Below are 16,805 nucleotides of genomic sequence, written 5' to 3'. Positions count from 1 at the left end.
TATCAAAAACGCATGTTTTCTGCACCTAAAAAGCAGGTAAAACGCAGGAAATTTGAAGTTTCTTGGTTTTTGCCATTACTCATTGACTGCAATGTTAGCAAAACGCTGCAGAAATGGCAAAAACAATTGGCATGCTGCTTCTTTTTCTGCATGGTTTTTGACCAAAAATATGCAAATTAAACGCTGCAGAAAAAAAAGCAAAGTGCGGACAGAAATTCATCTTTTCCCATAGACTTTGCTGGAAAACAAAAACGCATGCGTTTTGGCACAAAAACGCAGCCTCAAAAAGCGCAGCGGAAACGCGGGTAAAAACGCAAAGTGCGCACATAGCCTTAGTGATTCACTGACAGGTCTCCGACACTGCAGGTCATGAGTTCTGCAATGCATGAGATCAGTGATCAAAGTAAAAAAAAAATTCATGTCCCGAAGTGGGATCAATTAAAAAAGTAAATATAATTGAAATAAAATGTGTAAAAAAACATACAAAAAAACCCCAAAACCAAAATCACCACAAACCACTTCAAACGTAGTATTTGCATTAAAACAAAAATAAACAAAAAAAAAAAAGAGTACACTTATTTGATATTGACACGTCCGGAACGACCCGAACTATAAAACTGTTATGTTATTTCTTTCATAAGGGGAACACTGTGCAAAAAATAATAAAAACACATCAAAAAGTTGCTTTTTCATCACAAAAATGAATAAAAAGCAATCAAAAAGGTATATGTTAAAAAAATTATACAAATTAAAACATCAAACCATCCCGCAAAAAGGAAAGCCCTAATATGGCTCATTTGGGAAAAAAGTTACAGGTCTCAGAATATGGAGATGCAAAAACAAATTCATTTTTTTTAAATATATTTTTTAGTGTGTAAAAGTAGCAAAGAATTAAAAAAAAACATATAAATCTGGTATCACTATAATACTAACCCAAGGAATAAATTGGTTTTATCCCTTTTACCACATGGTGAACCGTACAAAAAAAAATATAAAAATAGTCAAATGCTGGGTTTTCTTTTTTTGCATCTGAATAAAAAGAGATCAACACATTTTATATACCCAAAAGTGGGTCAAAAGATATCTCCAACCACAAATAATAAGCCCCTATACAGCTCTGCACAACAAAAAATAAAAAGTTACAGCTCTCAGAATATGATGATGGAAAAACTACTTTTATAACAAAGCCTTTCTACTGTGTGCTAGTAACAAAACATAAAAAAATATATATAAATCTGGTATTGCTGTAATCGCACTGTCCCGAAGAATCAGGTCATCTAATCACTTTACCACATGGTGAACTGTACAAAAAAAAAAACGCCTATTGTTTTACTGCTGTCTATTTGTTCATTCTACCTTCCAAAATTCGGAATGAGGCTCAATTCACATTTATCCTGCGCTCTCCACTGAGCGCTTACATCGGGATTTCCATGTACACTCACACTGGCATATATTCTTTCATGCAAGAGAATCTGATGGATTGTGACCTGCACTTCTCTGAATTTTAACTGGTTATATAGTGTGTAGCTCTGTTTTCTATATTTTTTGTCCAATCACAATACACTTGTTTTCATTGTTGTATTCTATATGTTGCTACAAGGAACTATATATATATATATATATATATATATATATATAAATAAAACTGTATATATCTACAGTATATATACTGTACATACTGTCTTCACGTCTTCACATATCCAAGGAGGATGATTAAATCTCAGTATTTTAGTTAGGCACGCTTAAGATTGTACGGTATATCCTCCTTGTTTTTATCCTGATGCTACATTGTAAAGTCTTTATGGAGAATTGGATGAAGCTGAATTTTTATAGGAAATCTGAAATGCTGGATATTCACTTAAATTCTAAAATAGTTACGCTACATTAAAAATGTAATTTAAAAAGTAAATAGGATACATTAAAATAATGTACAGAAAATCCTCCAATTCCTAAAATGTTATGTTGTATTTGAAAAATCAAAAGAAGAAGATACAAGGTCAAAGGGCTGCTAGATCATCAGTACCAGCCTTTTCTTACTGGATTAAAAACAAAAAAGTGAGCCGGAGTATGAGATGGTATACATGGAACTTGTGAGACCATGTTCACACTGGCCATGAGACTAAGAGAAACCAAGGAAAAAAAATTGTGAAAACATACCCTGCTGTAACTAAATAAAAGCATAGTGCATATAAACATAGGGTACTTAGTAAACACTGTTTTTGATCAAAAAAAGCATAAAGCTATCCCACCAAACGTCAAGGTGTACCCAGTTGGGATATATGCACTATGCTTTTATTTAGTTACAGCAGGGTATGTTTTCACAATTTTTTTTTCCTTGGTTTCTCTTAGTCTCATGGCCAGTGTGAACATGGTCTCACAAGTTCCATGTATACCATCTCATACTCCGGCTCACTTTTTTGTTTTTATGTAGTTTTTTTGTATTCAGTACAAACAGGGAGTGGCCCCCTTCTCAGCGAGCTGGACATTTCATTCTGTGAATCCCCCTGACTGTGTGTGTCCTGTTGGGACCCGGTCGCTCTCAGCCCTTAGCCACATTGAGGCCTATTTTAGACCCATGGTAAGGTTTTAATATTAGAGAGTGTAGGTACTATCCCAACTGGGTACACCTTGACGTTTGGTGGGATAGCTTTATGCTTTTTTTGATCAAAACAGTGTTTACTAAGTACCCTATGTTTATATGCACTATGCTTTTATTTAGTTACAGCAGGGTATGTTTTCACAATTTTTTTTTTCCTTGGTTTCTCTTAGTCTCATGGCCAGTGTGAACATGGTCTCACAAGTTCCATGTATACCATCTCATACTCCGGCTCACTTTTTTGTTTTTATGTAGTTTTTTTGTATTCAGTACAAACAGGGAGTGGCCCCCTTCTCAGCGAGCTGGACATTTCATTCTGTGAATCCCCCTGACTGTGTGTGTCCTGTTGGGACCCGGTCGCTCTCAGCCCTTAGCCACATTGAGGCCTATTTTAGACCCATGGTAAGGTTTTAATATTAGAGAGTGTAGGTACTATCCCAACTGGGTACACCTTGACGTTTGGTGGGATAGCTTTATGCTTTTTTTGATCAAAAACAGTGTTTACTAAGTACCCTATGTTTATATGCACTATGCTTTTATTTAGTTACAGCAGGGTATGTTTTCACAATTTTTTTTTTCCTTGGTTTCTCTTTTTCTTACTGGATTGTCGGAATGGACACAAAGTGTTAACTGCTTACAGATTAGGGGCTGCTTTGTCTCAACTGCTGCCAAACCACACTATGCTACTGCATGAAGCCACAGCATAACTTGGAATTGTTAAAGTACTGTAACCACTTGCTAAAACTGAAATTGTCTCTCCAGGAAAGGAGACAAACTCTAGCGCAGCGCCACCTATTGGAAGTAGCAATCCTAAAAGTCATACACTATAGGCCAGTCATGGCGAACCTTTTACAGGCCGAGTGCCCAAACTGTAGCCCTAAACCCAATTTTTTTTCCGAAGTGCCAACCAATCCTATTATGTAAATAATTAATTGTAACCTTACCTTTGCAGTCTTCTCTTCTCTTCAGCAGGGGACATCACGCTCATGCTTACCACACATTGAAGCTGAGCCCCTGCCCTTTCCAGACACAGCAGTTGGATTGATCTTTCTGGAAAAAAATGCAGCATATTAGACAGAGATTTTAGCCTGGAATGCAATCATATTTCACCTGTAATCCACATCTACATTTCAAAGTCTGAACATCTTGATATCCCATAAAGACGTACGAGTGGCTCCCCTCCCCATCATTGTGTAGTTCTGTCCCCTTCCTCGGCCACTTCCTGGTAAACATGTCCCCCATCCTGATATATATTTCCTACATTCTGGTATATTTGTCCCTATCACGGCCCCATCCTGGTAAATGTCCTCCATCCTGGTAAATGTTACCCATTCTGGCATGTTCCCCCATGCTGGTAAATGTACCCCATCCTGACATATTGCCCATCCTTGTAAATGTTCCCCCATCATGGCATGTACCCCATTCCTGGTAAATGTCCTCCATCCTGGTAAATGTTCCCCTATTCCGGCATGTACCCCATTCCTGGTAAATGTCCTCCATCCTGGTAAATGTTCCCAATCCTGGTTAATTTACCCCCATCCAGGTAAGTGTACCCCTTCCTGGTAAATGTACCCTATCGTGGCATGTTTCCTCCATCCTGGCATGCATGTTTCCCCATCCTGACAGGCATGTTTTCCCCATCCTGACAGGCATGTTTCCTCCATCCTGACAGGCATGTTTCCTCCATCCTGGCATGCATGTTTCCTCCATCCTGGCATGCATGTTTTCCCCATCCTGACAGGCATGTTTCCTCCATCCTGGCATGCATGTTTCCTCCATCCTGACAGGCATGTTTCCTCCATCCTGGCACGCATGTTTCCTCCATCCTGGCACGCATGTTTCCTCCATCCTGGCACGCATGTTTCCTCCATCCTGGCACGCATGTTTCCTCCATCCTGGCACGCATGTTTCCTCCATCCTGGCACGCATGTTTCCTCCATCCTGGCACGCATGTTTTCCCCATCCTGGCATGCATGTTTCCTCCATCATGGCATGCATGTTTCCTCCATCCTAGCATGTGTGACGCCCTGGGCAAGCCAGGGGTCACGGGTCATCACACCCTACATCCCAGTTAGGAACACCAAAGCTACTAAAATCCTTGTTGCCTTCCTCCAGGGGCTGATGTTCACACCAGGGGGTGGGCCAGGCGGTTGGCTCCGCCCACCGAGGAGTACACAGCCCTGGAGGCGGGAAGAACCAGCAGAACAGTTAGGGGAGTGAAGGAGTAAACAGCTAAGTGAAAGTGAAGTGGTAGTGGAGCAAAGAAGAAAAGGAGCAAAAGTGAGCGTAGAAAGACCTGAAGTTAGTCCAGCTAAGTGCAGGACAGGTCAGCAAGGTCAGCAACTGCGGTGATCGTCTGGAGGGGGACTGCTCGGAGGTTGCTGGAAGGACCGCGGACGGGTAGTGGCCCGGCGGTCTGGAGCAGTATACGAAGGACAGTCAGCACCAGGGCAGGGGCCTCTCGGACCCCGGCAAGGCTAGGAGTCGCCATAATTTGCCGAATCCGTCAGTGAAGGGGACGTCGATCCCCCAACAACCAAGTCCCGACTGAAGGCAAAAGTCCAACCATTAAGGAGGAACACCGCCACCGCCAGGGCACCAGTTCCTCAGGGCCAGCGTCTGCGGGCAAGAGAGGGCTCCTCCGGCCCATATCCAAGCCGGGGAGCGGGTTACCGGTGGGAACCCATCGCTACCAACAGAGAAACACTAGGTGCAGGTCAAAGGGACATCACCGTTACCTACTGGGAGAGCAAGTGCAGCCGTCCGTGGGAACCGTCTTTCCAGCCGTGTGGTTTACCGTAAAACTGTGTCAACGTCTCAGGCTGAGTGAGTACCACAGTGCCGCAAGGCACAGCGCTGCCCCGCGTCCCTGCGCCCACCAGGCCCTGCACCTTTCACACCATCACTGGGCCCCGGGATCACCAACCCCTACCCACGGAGGGGCAACACAACACCTGGCTGCTCCGCATCACCACTCCCGGGATCCCCATATTGAGCAGCGGTGGTGCTACAAATCACCGCAACCGTGGGTGGCGTCACGGACAATAAACAATCCCCACACCCAACAAACCCCCTTTCACTCACGGGCGAGGAGCGCCGCTACAGTCCCCGGGATCCGGCCCACCACTTGAGCCACCGAGCAGCAGCAGGCCGCAGCAGCCGCGGCAGCCGGACCCGAGCAGCAGTGGGAGAGTGCGGCGTCCCCTCCTCCGCCCGCGACACATGCATGTTTCCTCCATCCTGGCATGCATGTTTCCTCCATCCTGGCATGCATGTTTCCTCCATCCTGGCATGCATGTTTTCCCCATCCTGGCATGCATGTTTTCCCCATCCTGGCATGCATGTTTCCTCCATCCTGGCATGCATGTTTTCCCCATCCTGGCATACATGTTTCCTCCATCCTGGCATGCATGTTTTCCCCATCCTGGCATGCAGGTTTCCTCCATCCTGGCATGCATGTTTCCTCCATCCTGGCATGCATGTTTCCTCCATCCTCACATGCATGTTTCCTCCATCCTCACATGCATGTTTCCTCCATCCTCACATGCATGTTTCCTCCATCCTCACATGCATGTTTCCTCCATCCTCACATGCATGTTTCCTCCATCCTGGCATGCATTGTTTCCCATCCTGGCGTGCATGCCTCCCCCCATGCTGGCATGCATGTTTCCACCCCATGCTGGCATGTGCATTCCCCCTCCCCCACCCCATGCTGGCATGTGCGTTCCCCCTCCCCCACCCCATGCTGGCATGTGCGTTCCCCCTCCCCCACCCCATGCTGGCATGTGCGTTCCCCCTCCCCATGCTGGCATGTGCGTTCACCCTCCCCATGCTGGCATGTGCGTTCCCCCACCCCATGCTGGCATGCGCGTTCCCCCTCCCCCACCCCAAGCTGGCATGTGCGTTCCCCCTCCCCCACCCCAAGCTGGCATGCGTGTTCTCCCACCCCATGCTGGCATGTGCATTCCCCCTCCCCCACCCCATGCTGGCATGTGCGTTCCCCCTCCCCCACCCCATGCTGGCATGCGTGTTCTCCCACCCCATGCTGGCATGTGCGTTCCCCCTCCCCCACCCCATGCTGGCATGTGCGTTCCCCCTCCACCACCCCATGCTGGCATGTGCGTTCCCCCTCCACCACCCCATGCTGGCATGTGCGTTCCCCCTCCACCACCCCATGCTGGCATGTGCGTTCCCCCTCCCCCACCCCAAGCTGGCATGTGCGTTCCCCCTCCACCACCCCATGCTGGCATGTGCGTTCCCCCTCCCCCACCCCATGCTGGCGTGTGCGTTCCCCCTCCCCCACCCCAAGCTGGCATGTGCGTTCCCCCACCGCCACCCCACACTGCCAAGTGCGTTCCCCCCACCCCACGCTGCCATGTGCGTTCCCCCTCCCCCTCCCCATGCTGGCATGTGCGTTCACCCTCCCCATGCTGGCATGTGCGTTCCCCCACCCCATGCTGGCATGCGCGTTCCCCCTCCCCCACCCCATGCTGGCATGCGTGTTCTCCCACTCCATGCTGGCATGTGCGTTCCCCCTCCCCCACCCCATGCTGGCATGTGCGTTCCCCCTCCCCCACCCCATGCTGGCATGCGTGTTCTCCCACCCCATGCTGGCATGTGCGTTCCCCCTCCCCCACCCCATGCTGGCATGTGCGTTCCCCCTCCCCCTCCCCATGCTGGCATGTGCGTTCCCCCACCCCATGCTGGCATGCGCGTTCCCCCTCCCCCACCCCATGCTGGCATGTGCGTTCCCCCTCCCCCACCCCAAGCTGGCATGCGTGTTCTCCCACCCCATGCTGGCATGTGTGTTCCCCCTCCCCCACCCCATGCTGGCATGTGCATTCCCCCTCCCCCACCCCATGCTGGCATGCGTGTTCTCCCACCCCATGCTGGCATGTGCGTTCCCCCTCCCCCACCCCATACTGGCATGTGCGTTCCCCCTCCACCACCCCATGCTGGCATGTGCGTTCCCCCTCCACCACCCCATGCGTTCCCCCTCCCCCACCCCAAGCTGGCATGTGCGTTCCCCCTCCCCCACCCCAAGCTGGCATGTGCGTTCCCCCTCCACCACCCCATGCTGGCATGTGCGTTCCCCCTCCCCCACCCCATGCTGGCGTGTGCGTTCCCCCTCCCCCACCCCAAGCTGGCATGTGCGTTCCCCCACCGCCACCCCACACTGCCAAGTGCGTTCCCCCCACCCCACGCTGCCATGTGCGTTCCCCCACCCCATGCTGGCGCTGCCCCCCCCTATCCCCACCTTGGCACAGCCGCACACGAGTTAAAAAAAAAAAAAAAAAAAAAGCGCAACACACAACTTACCTGCACACGCTCCCCCGCTGTGCGCTGCTGGGTCCTCAGTTCCCACGCGGCCAGCAGACGGCGCCGGCGCCGCTCCTCCGTCTCCTAGGCAACATACCTGCAGCCTGGGAGAGGAGGAGTGTCAGAGCGGAGGAGAAATGTCTCCTCTGCTCCAACACAGATTTGATCTGCCAGCGCCACTGCACTAGCAGATCAAAACTGCAGAATCGGGCGACAGCACGCGTGCCACCAGAATGGGCTCAGCGTGCCCCTGGTGGCACGCGTGCCATAGGTTCGCCATCGCTGTATGTCACAAGTGTGTCACTGCCTGATGTTATTTTGTGGGAATCTGGGATCAGAACGTCACAGGGTAGTGTTCATCACAATATTAGTGCCCGCTCTTCATTTATCCCACATTGAAGCATATTTCATTCCAACCAATACTGAAGTGGTTAAGGTTCATTTCTATCCCACAGTGATCTAACAGTTAGTTGTAACCTTAGATGCAGCCACTCCCTTCTACTATAAATATCCACTCCTCACTTTGCAGGTTATAGCTCATACCTATGCTGACCACTTTGAAGGATCCAATCTCTTGAGAAGCTGTGGTGTCACTTCTGTTGCAGCTAAGAGGTTCCTGCTGGAGAACCTGTGGAGTGCTATTTTTTGGGTCTTTCCCCATCTGTTTGTCATACCTTCCTTGTGTTTTCTTATTACAGTGGCCATCTTGCTGACCTTCACTAATTAGAGTGAGTTCAGGGCCCACGAGGGTGTAAGCATGTGATTGCGCACTGAGGGAAGGACCCATCTAGGTATGCTAGGGAGTGCAGGAATCAGGTGAGTGTTAGGAGGTGACCCCGCTCCCATCTCCCTAGCGCCAGGGGCTTCCATTGTACTGCTATCATGCCAGGTAGAAGAGGACTATCACCGGGAGTCCTCTTGTGCCTGGCGTGACATCTGTAGTCGCATTGTGACAGTATCATACACTGTGCCTCATGCCCTATAATTACGCCAATTTTTTGTTCACAAATGCATGCTGCTTACAGTAATGGAATTCTACCTAATATGGTATATTTCTTATTATTAGGTACTCAATGAAGATAATCCCCTTGCGTATAATGCTTGTCTTCATTCATATGCAGAGGAGCTGAGCTGGTAGGGAGGGTTTCTAGATCCCAGTGGAAAGGGTGTCAATTGAATCTTTGTCCGTGGGGAAGGAAAACTTTGCTACAAACCGTCTTCAATTTCAAAATCTCTTACCTCAGTGTCATGGCTGGTGTCTTACACTGTATATTAATTTCTGCTGAAGTCGCCTGCACATGCCATTTAGTACTTGGACATAGACACTTCTTTGCCTATTGCCACATCTGTTGTGAATCTTGCTATGAGTATTGAAGAGGATCTATATTATCAGGAATCTTGTGCTATTCTGACATGTGACTTACATATTGCATATTTCTTACTGATTTTAGGACAAGGCCAAGTGCGTAGAGTTGTCCCATATCCAATTATTTCTCAAGCCAGAAGTTCGGACAGTTTGTTGGTAAGTGTTCACAATTTAAAATTCAGAGCAAGAGATTAGCTAAAAATCTGGATAATTTTTATATGCGTAGGATAATTGGCTTTAAAGGGAATCTGTCAGCCCAAATTGACAGTATAAACTAAGCACATAGTCTTGTAGGTGATATATTCCGTATAAAAATCGCACCTAATTGGTGCCTCCATTATGCAGAAGCTGAAGTTTTAAAAATGATGTTAATTAGGCAGCCTGCTGTACCTTTGGTGTGGCCAAGAGGTTCAACATGCTATTCCTCCTCTCTAAGAAATGGTGAATATGGTTTTGTGGTTTTCTGTTCCTGAGTCGCCACAAATAATAGCTGCATGTCTATTTCAATATGTATAACATGTATTCCCAGCTTTAAAAGGAACCTGTCACCAGTTTTATGGCCTATAAGCTGCGGCCACCATTAGTGGGCTCTTATATACAGCATTCTAACATGCTGTATATAAGAGCCCAGTAGTAATATATACAAGGCACTCCTGAATTCAGTAAAATGATGATTTTTTATTATTTCATACTCAGTATAGTCAAGTCAGACGTTACAGCCCAAACATGGCCTTCATCAGTAACTGAAATAGATTAACAAAATATCCAAAATTACATCAAAAGAATAAAAAAAATATAAAAATAAAATAGGAACATCAAGTACAGTAGATTTATACAAAACAGATTAAACATCTGTGTTAATAGTACCAAATGATATAGATAGAATAGACCAATACAATGAATGATATATCATAAGTGATTACAGTGCTGTATAGCAAAATGCTGTAGAGAGAAGTAAAAACTAGAAAAAACGTAAAAAATAATCATGAAAAATTACTGTGAAAAATAATGTGAAAAATACTTGAATAATAGTGATGATAGTGAGGTAATAGAATGGGACAAAAAGAAAGTGCCTGTCTTACCTAGCACCTGAGATGAAGGCAGTATTTGGAATGCTAAAATGAATGTGGGAAAATGTCAGGTATTGAGCTCCTTTACATGAAAGGAATAGAGAGAGCACAGACCTCCCGGCTTACCTAGCAGATACGTGACTGGGATCTGCAGCCTGTTATTTCTGCCATGGGCAGTTGTAGTAATGCTAAATAAAGGAAGGATATATAACATTAGGTGGCTTCCCAAAAGGAGGACTAGAGGCAACAATCTACAAGCTTACCTATTAAGAGTTTCTGTGGTTTGCAGCCTGTCATTAGCAGTATCCACTGCTGTGTGGAGGGATTGACTCTAGGAAACTGTCAGGCTTAAAAGCCGGAATGATCCAATCACATGGGGGGAGGGGCGGGTCTAGCTATGTGGCATCTGTTTTGTATAAATCTACTGTACTTGATGTTCCTAATTTATTTTTATAATTTTTTTATTCTTTTGATGTAATTTTGGATATTTTGTTAATCTATTTCAGTTAGTGATGAAGGCCATGTTTGGGCCGCAACGTCTGACTTGACTATACTGAGTATGAAATAATAAAAAATCATCATTTTACTGAATTCAGGAGTGCCTTGTATATATTACTACTGTATATGGTCTGGAAACCTACCTGAGCACCCTGGTAACTCGAAATTCGGTAGAAGTGCCTTATCCTTTTGAACTGTATATAAGAGCCCAGACCGCTGTGAGAACATAAAAAACACTTTATAATACTCACCTAAACTGGTCACTGTGGTGCTTGTTGGCCCGATGGGCGGCACTGTTCTCCGGGACCGGCGTCTCCTCTCTCGGTCATCTTGCTCCTCCGTCTTCTGAAGCCTGTGTTCATGACGCGTCCACGTCATACACACTCGCAGGCACTGAGGTCCTGCACAGGCGCACTACAATACCTTGATCTGGCCTGAGCAGGGCAGATCAAAGTGTGCCTGCACAGGACCTCAGTGCCGGCGAGTGTGTATGACGTGGACGCGTCATGCACACAGGCTTCAGAAGACGGAGGAGCAAGTTGGCCGAGAGAGGTCCCAGAGAACAGCGCCGCCAATCGGGCCAACCAGCACCGCAGCAACCGGTTTAGGTGACTATTATAAAATGTTTTTTATGTTCTCACAGCGGCCTGCGCTCTTATATACAGCATGTTAGAATGCTGTATATAAGAGCCCACTGGTGGTGGCCGCAGTTTATAGGCCATAAAACTGGTGACAGGTTCCCTTTAATGAGATTTGGTTTTCTCTGCTGTTCACCACATACAAACATTTTCCTACACTCCCTTACTGGGGCTGTTCACCTGAGCTGATAACAAAGCTTGTGTGTGCGCCCTAGAAGGAGAAAGGGGAGGAGCTTAGTGTGAGGTAAAGTCAGTTGGAGTTGGTGTCAGGGTGATCGTGTGAGAGGAGTATAAATTGGAGACTGTCCTGGCCTGAGGTAGCTTTTAAAACCTTTGGAGGGGCCAGATGCAAATTTGCTGGAAATCAGTCCCTAGGCCACCTAGACTTCCAGGGTCAGTATCAAACTGAGAGACTGCTCAGAGCCTTTTTATAAGGAGCAGTAAATTTGCCCAGGAACTCAGCGACATGGTTGAATCCAGAATCTTTTACAAGCAACAGTAAGTTTTCCTATAGGATTTGAGCCACCTGCTCACTGGAAGGAATTAAGGTTCCAGAGCTTTTCAGTCTTGAAAATCTCAGGATTTCAAGATACCTTTTCCCAGTAAGGGAAGTAGCAGCACAAGGATTATGTTAACACACAGCAGAGAAACTGAACTCTCATTAGGGCAGGACAGACCATCATCCTAGTATATTCTATATGGAAGGTTCCGGACTGTTTTCCGCAGGGCTTCAGTAAAGGGTAAAAGCTCCTTGTCCTGTCTCTGGCTGATGATTCTCTACTGCACTCTCCTTACCTCAACTTCCATAGGAACCAGCCTTAGATGGGGGGTGAGGGGACAACCCTCTGGCACTGTACATCACCACCTAACTCCAGGGAACCTTCAGCAGTGCCCGGCCATACCAAAGCCGTACATCCCAACCGACGTCACAAACTGTTTATTCATTTATTTATTTATTTTTTTCTCCACTTTTTATATATTATTTTTAACCTCCCATCACAAAGCCTGTCACACGCACCCGGTACAACCACTTCACCACTCGAATGGCGTGACCCACCACTTTGACATCAGAGGCCTACCGGGGCGGCACAGTGTTATTTGAGATTCACTGGTGCCGTTCGGCTTCCTTTCGTAACTGGACATCACAAGGAGATTAATATTAAAGGAGGTGTCCACTACTTTTACATAGGATAGGCCATCAATGTCTGATCAGCCGAGTCCGACACTTGGCACCCTCTCCTAAATCAAATTAAATCAATGGGCGGTGGATGTGTAGTACCCGGCTGCGGCCACTTTCAGATGACGGAGCAGCTCCCAAACTGAGCATTTTCAGCCGCCTACTGACGCCACCGGCACCGAAAACAGCTAATCGGTGGGGGTGGCGGTTGTCAGACCTAGGCCGACAGACATTGATGACTTATCCTAAGGAGATAAGAGATCAATGTAAAAGTAGTAAACAACCCTTTTAAGTTTATTTATCCCTTTCCCTCTTTTTATATACTACCCCATACATTTGGATATATTAGATATTTACCTATATTTAGAGGTGAATATTAAGCACCCTCTTCCCCGTCCTAGACTACCAGGGACTTTAACACTAAAATAAAAACGGAAAGTGAAAGTGAAATTGAGTAAGAGGGAGGCAAATGCTGCTTTCTAGTAAATGTTTTACCTCACCATAAAGCTGGATCTCAGTACTGCTGTATATTTATTTTTACAATGCTGTTGATTCTGAATGTCTGCTAAAAGGAGAAAGGAGAACAGGAACGCATCATGTCTGTGTGTCCTGTGTATAGATTACTCTAAACCTACTAGCTCCGAAACAACGGAAGATTAAAAATAGTGTCGGCAGAGCAAAAACTGGTGAACGAAGCCGGATATATCTCTTTTTGATAGCTAAAAATAGTCTAATTACTAATGTTCCCATACATGACAGCTGATTGTAAAAAGTCACCTGAACTTGCAGAAACAGTTTAAGTCACCAGGAGAGTAACTACTAACCCCTCTACCAGCTTAGGGCGACTTTGCACGTTGCAACATCGCACGTGCGATGTCGGTGGGGTCAAATCGAAAGTGACGCACATCCGGCGTCACTTTCGACATCATTGTGTGTAAATTCTAGATGATACGATTAACGAGCGCAAAAGCATCGTTATCGTATCATCGGTGCAGGCTCCGACTTTTCCATAATTATGCTGCCGCGACAGGTACGATGCTGTTCCTCGTTCCTGCGGCAGCACACATCGCAGTGTGTTACGCCGCAGGAGCGAGGAACTTCACCTTACCTGCCGCCGGCGGCTCTACGGAAGGAAGGAGGTGGGCGGGATGTTTACATCCTGCTCATCTCCGCCCCTCCGCTGCTATTTGCCGCCTGCCGTGTGACGTCGCTATGATGCCGCACGACCCGCCCCCTTAGGAAGGAGGCGGGTCGCCGGCCAGAGCGACGGTCGCAGGGCAGGTGAGTGCATGTGAAGCTGGCATAGCGATAATTTTCGCTACGCCAGCTATCACAAGATATCGTACCTGCGACGGGGGCGGGGACTATCGCAGCATCGGCTTGCGATGTCGCAACGTGCAAAGCCCGCCTTAGACCACTAGGGCGCAACAACATGTTTACTGTCTGATATAAATCAATCTCCAACGTTCATTCCCTTAGTCAACCAGGAACATCACAGCTCATAACTTCCGTGTCATAGATACAAATGGTATTTTTGGGCTCTACATGACACTATTTTGGCATTATATTATGTATATATTGAATGACATTGTTGGGCAATATATAGCAGTATAGGGCAGCACTATTTTAGCAATACATACTGTTAAGATACAGCTTAGGTAATATATGGTAATATTATTTGGGGACTGAATAACTTTATTCTGTCAGCTTTACATGAAAATATTTTCTGACATTGTATAAGTTTTCAGGTACAAATCTTTAAGTAAAACTATTCATGTATTTATGGTCTAAATATGGATTCTTTTTCATAGAACCCTTTTTCTCTTGACATTTTACCCATACTTTTTGATATACTGTATCTGTCAATGACTTCCACTTTTTTGTGGCTTCATGTCAATTGTTTGGCCAAACTTGGTGTGAGTTGCTAGGGAGTTTTGCAATATAGATGGAATAAAATCCTGTGCAAGACTGTATGTAGAAACAATGCAAGTTAGATTTTACTAGATCTGAGGATGTAGTTAAAGGGAACCTGTCATCAGAAATTTAGCTTGAAACCTAAACGTTTCCCCCTCTGCAGCTCCTGGGCTGCATTCTAGCAATGTTCCTGTTGTTTATGTGCCCCCTTTCTGACCAAAATAAAAACTTTATAAAGTGGTACCTTTTTGTATTCAGATCTTGATAATGGTACATGGGGGCAGGCTCTTTGGTGGCCGTTAGTCTGCCTCCTGTCGCTTTAGGCCGTCCCCCATCGCTCCATTCCATACTTCAGGATGCCGCCCACTGCGCCCAAGGTGCTGCGCACGCGAGGGCCGCTGGTCACGTGTGCGCAGGCACAAGGTTATGGGCGGCGCTGAGATTGCATCGCAAGTGCCCGCCCATCATCTCGTGGCCACGCTCTCCCCTCTGCCACCAGCGTTCTGCGCAAGTGCTGGCCAGATGACCCGACGTCACCTCTTTCCCATCTTACCCTGCAGCAGGAAATAGATGGGAGGAGCGGAGCAGGACACCACCGGTTACGAGAGGTGACGTCACGTCATCTGGCCAGAGCTTGCGCAGAACGCTGGAGGCAGAGGGGAAAGGGCGGGCACGAGATGATGGGCGGGCACTTGCGATGCAATCACAGCGCTGCCCATAATCTCGTGCCTGCGACACACGTGACCAGCGGTCCTCGCGTGCGCGGCCCCTCGGGCACAGTGGGCGGCGTCCTGAAGTATGGAATGGAGTGATGGGGGACGGCCTAAAGCGACAGGAGGCAGACTAACGGCCACCAGAGAGCCCGCCCCCGTGTACCATTATCAAGATTTCAATACAAAAAGGTACCACTTTATAAAGTCTTTATTTTGGTCAGAAAGGGGGCACATAAACAACAGGAACCTTGCTAGAATACAGCCCAGGAGCTGCAGAGGGGGAAACGTTTAGGTTTCAAGCTAAATTTCTGATGACAGGTTCCCTTTAAGTATCCAAGACTTATGTGAAATAAAAGAAATGAACACATCCTGTGTGTGAACCTTCTCCTCTATATCAGCTCTCATAGACTAGTGTTTTAAATTTCATCATTGCTGTTTTCTAGCACTGTGGAGCTGGGTTGTACGAAATTTGCTTTATTAGAAATTATTTTAGTAGAACTGGCAATATCTTTTATTCTCAGGTCTGTTTTATTTCTTACTAGCTGTAGGACCTGACATTACCGGGTATAGTAACTAACTCTCCCACTCTCTCTCTCTCCCACTCTCACTCTCTCCCATTCTCTCTCTCCCCTCATCTCCCTCTCACCCTCTCTTCCACTTTCCCTCACTTCCACTCTCCCTCACTTCCACTCTCCCTCTCTTCCACTCTCCATCTCCTAGTCTTCATCCCTCCCTCTCTCACTCTCGATCTCTCCCACTCTTCCACTTTCCCTCTCCCACTCTTCCACTTTCCCTCTCCCACTCTTCCACTTTCCCTCTCCCACTCTTCCACTTTCCCTCTCCCACTCTTCCACTTTCCCTCTCCCACTCTTCCACTTTCCCTCTCCCACTCTTCCACTTTCCCTCTCCCACTCTCCCTCTCCCACTCTTCCACTTTCCCTCTCCCACTCTTCCACTTTCCCTCTCCCACTCTTCCACTTTCCCTCTCCCACTCTTCCACTTTCCCTCTCCCACTCTTCCACTTTCCCTCTCCCACTCTTCCACTTTCCCTCTCCCACTCTTCCACTTTCCCTCCCCCACTCTTCCACTTTCCCTCCCCCACTCTTCCACTTTCCCTCTCCCACTCTCCCTCTCTCCCTCTCGCCCTCTCGCCCTCTCTCCCTCTCTCCCTCTCTCCCTCTCTCCCTCTCTCCCTCTCTCCCTCTCTCCCACTCTCCCACTCTCCCACTCTCCCACTCTCCCACTCTCCCACTCTCCCTCCCTCCCTCTCTCCCTCTCTCTCTCCTACTCTCCCAGTCTCCCACTCACAACTGAAAATCATATTAACTGACACATAAGCTGTCTTATACTAAGAATGTCCTTTGTTGTCTATAGCAACCAGTCAGAGCTCCTATTAATGAGCTGTAGCAAAATAGAAGCAGAGCTGTGATTGGTTGTTATAGGTCACCTGACAAATATCCAGGCTAACTGTCAAAACAGTCAATATATTGCCTCACACATCCAAACAGTAAATA

General features: G+C 47.1%; 1 protein-coding gene across 1 annotated transcript in view; it reads left to right on the top strand.

Annotated features, from left to right (window-relative positions):
* Positions 1 to 16,805, top strand: part of ITGAE (integrin subunit alpha E) — a 207,118-nt gene that overhangs the window by 64,722 nt on the left and 125,591 nt on the right. Inside the window, exon 4 of the mRNA XM_075333152.1 lies at positions 9,367 to 9,437. Coding sequence (XP_075189267.1) covers positions 9,367 to 9,437 — 71 coding nt within the window. The remainder of the gene's footprint in view (positions 1 to 9,366; positions 9,438 to 16,805) is intronic.

This window comes from Anomaloglossus baeobatrachus, chromosome 2 (genome assembly GCF_048569485.1).
Source record: "Anomaloglossus baeobatrachus isolate aAnoBae1 chromosome 2, aAnoBae1.hap1, whole genome shotgun sequence".
Lineage (NCBI taxonomy): Eukaryota > Metazoa > Chordata > Amphibia > Anura > Aromobatidae > Anomaloglossus > Anomaloglossus baeobatrachus.
This window is presented reverse-complemented; position numbering and strand designations above follow the sequence as displayed.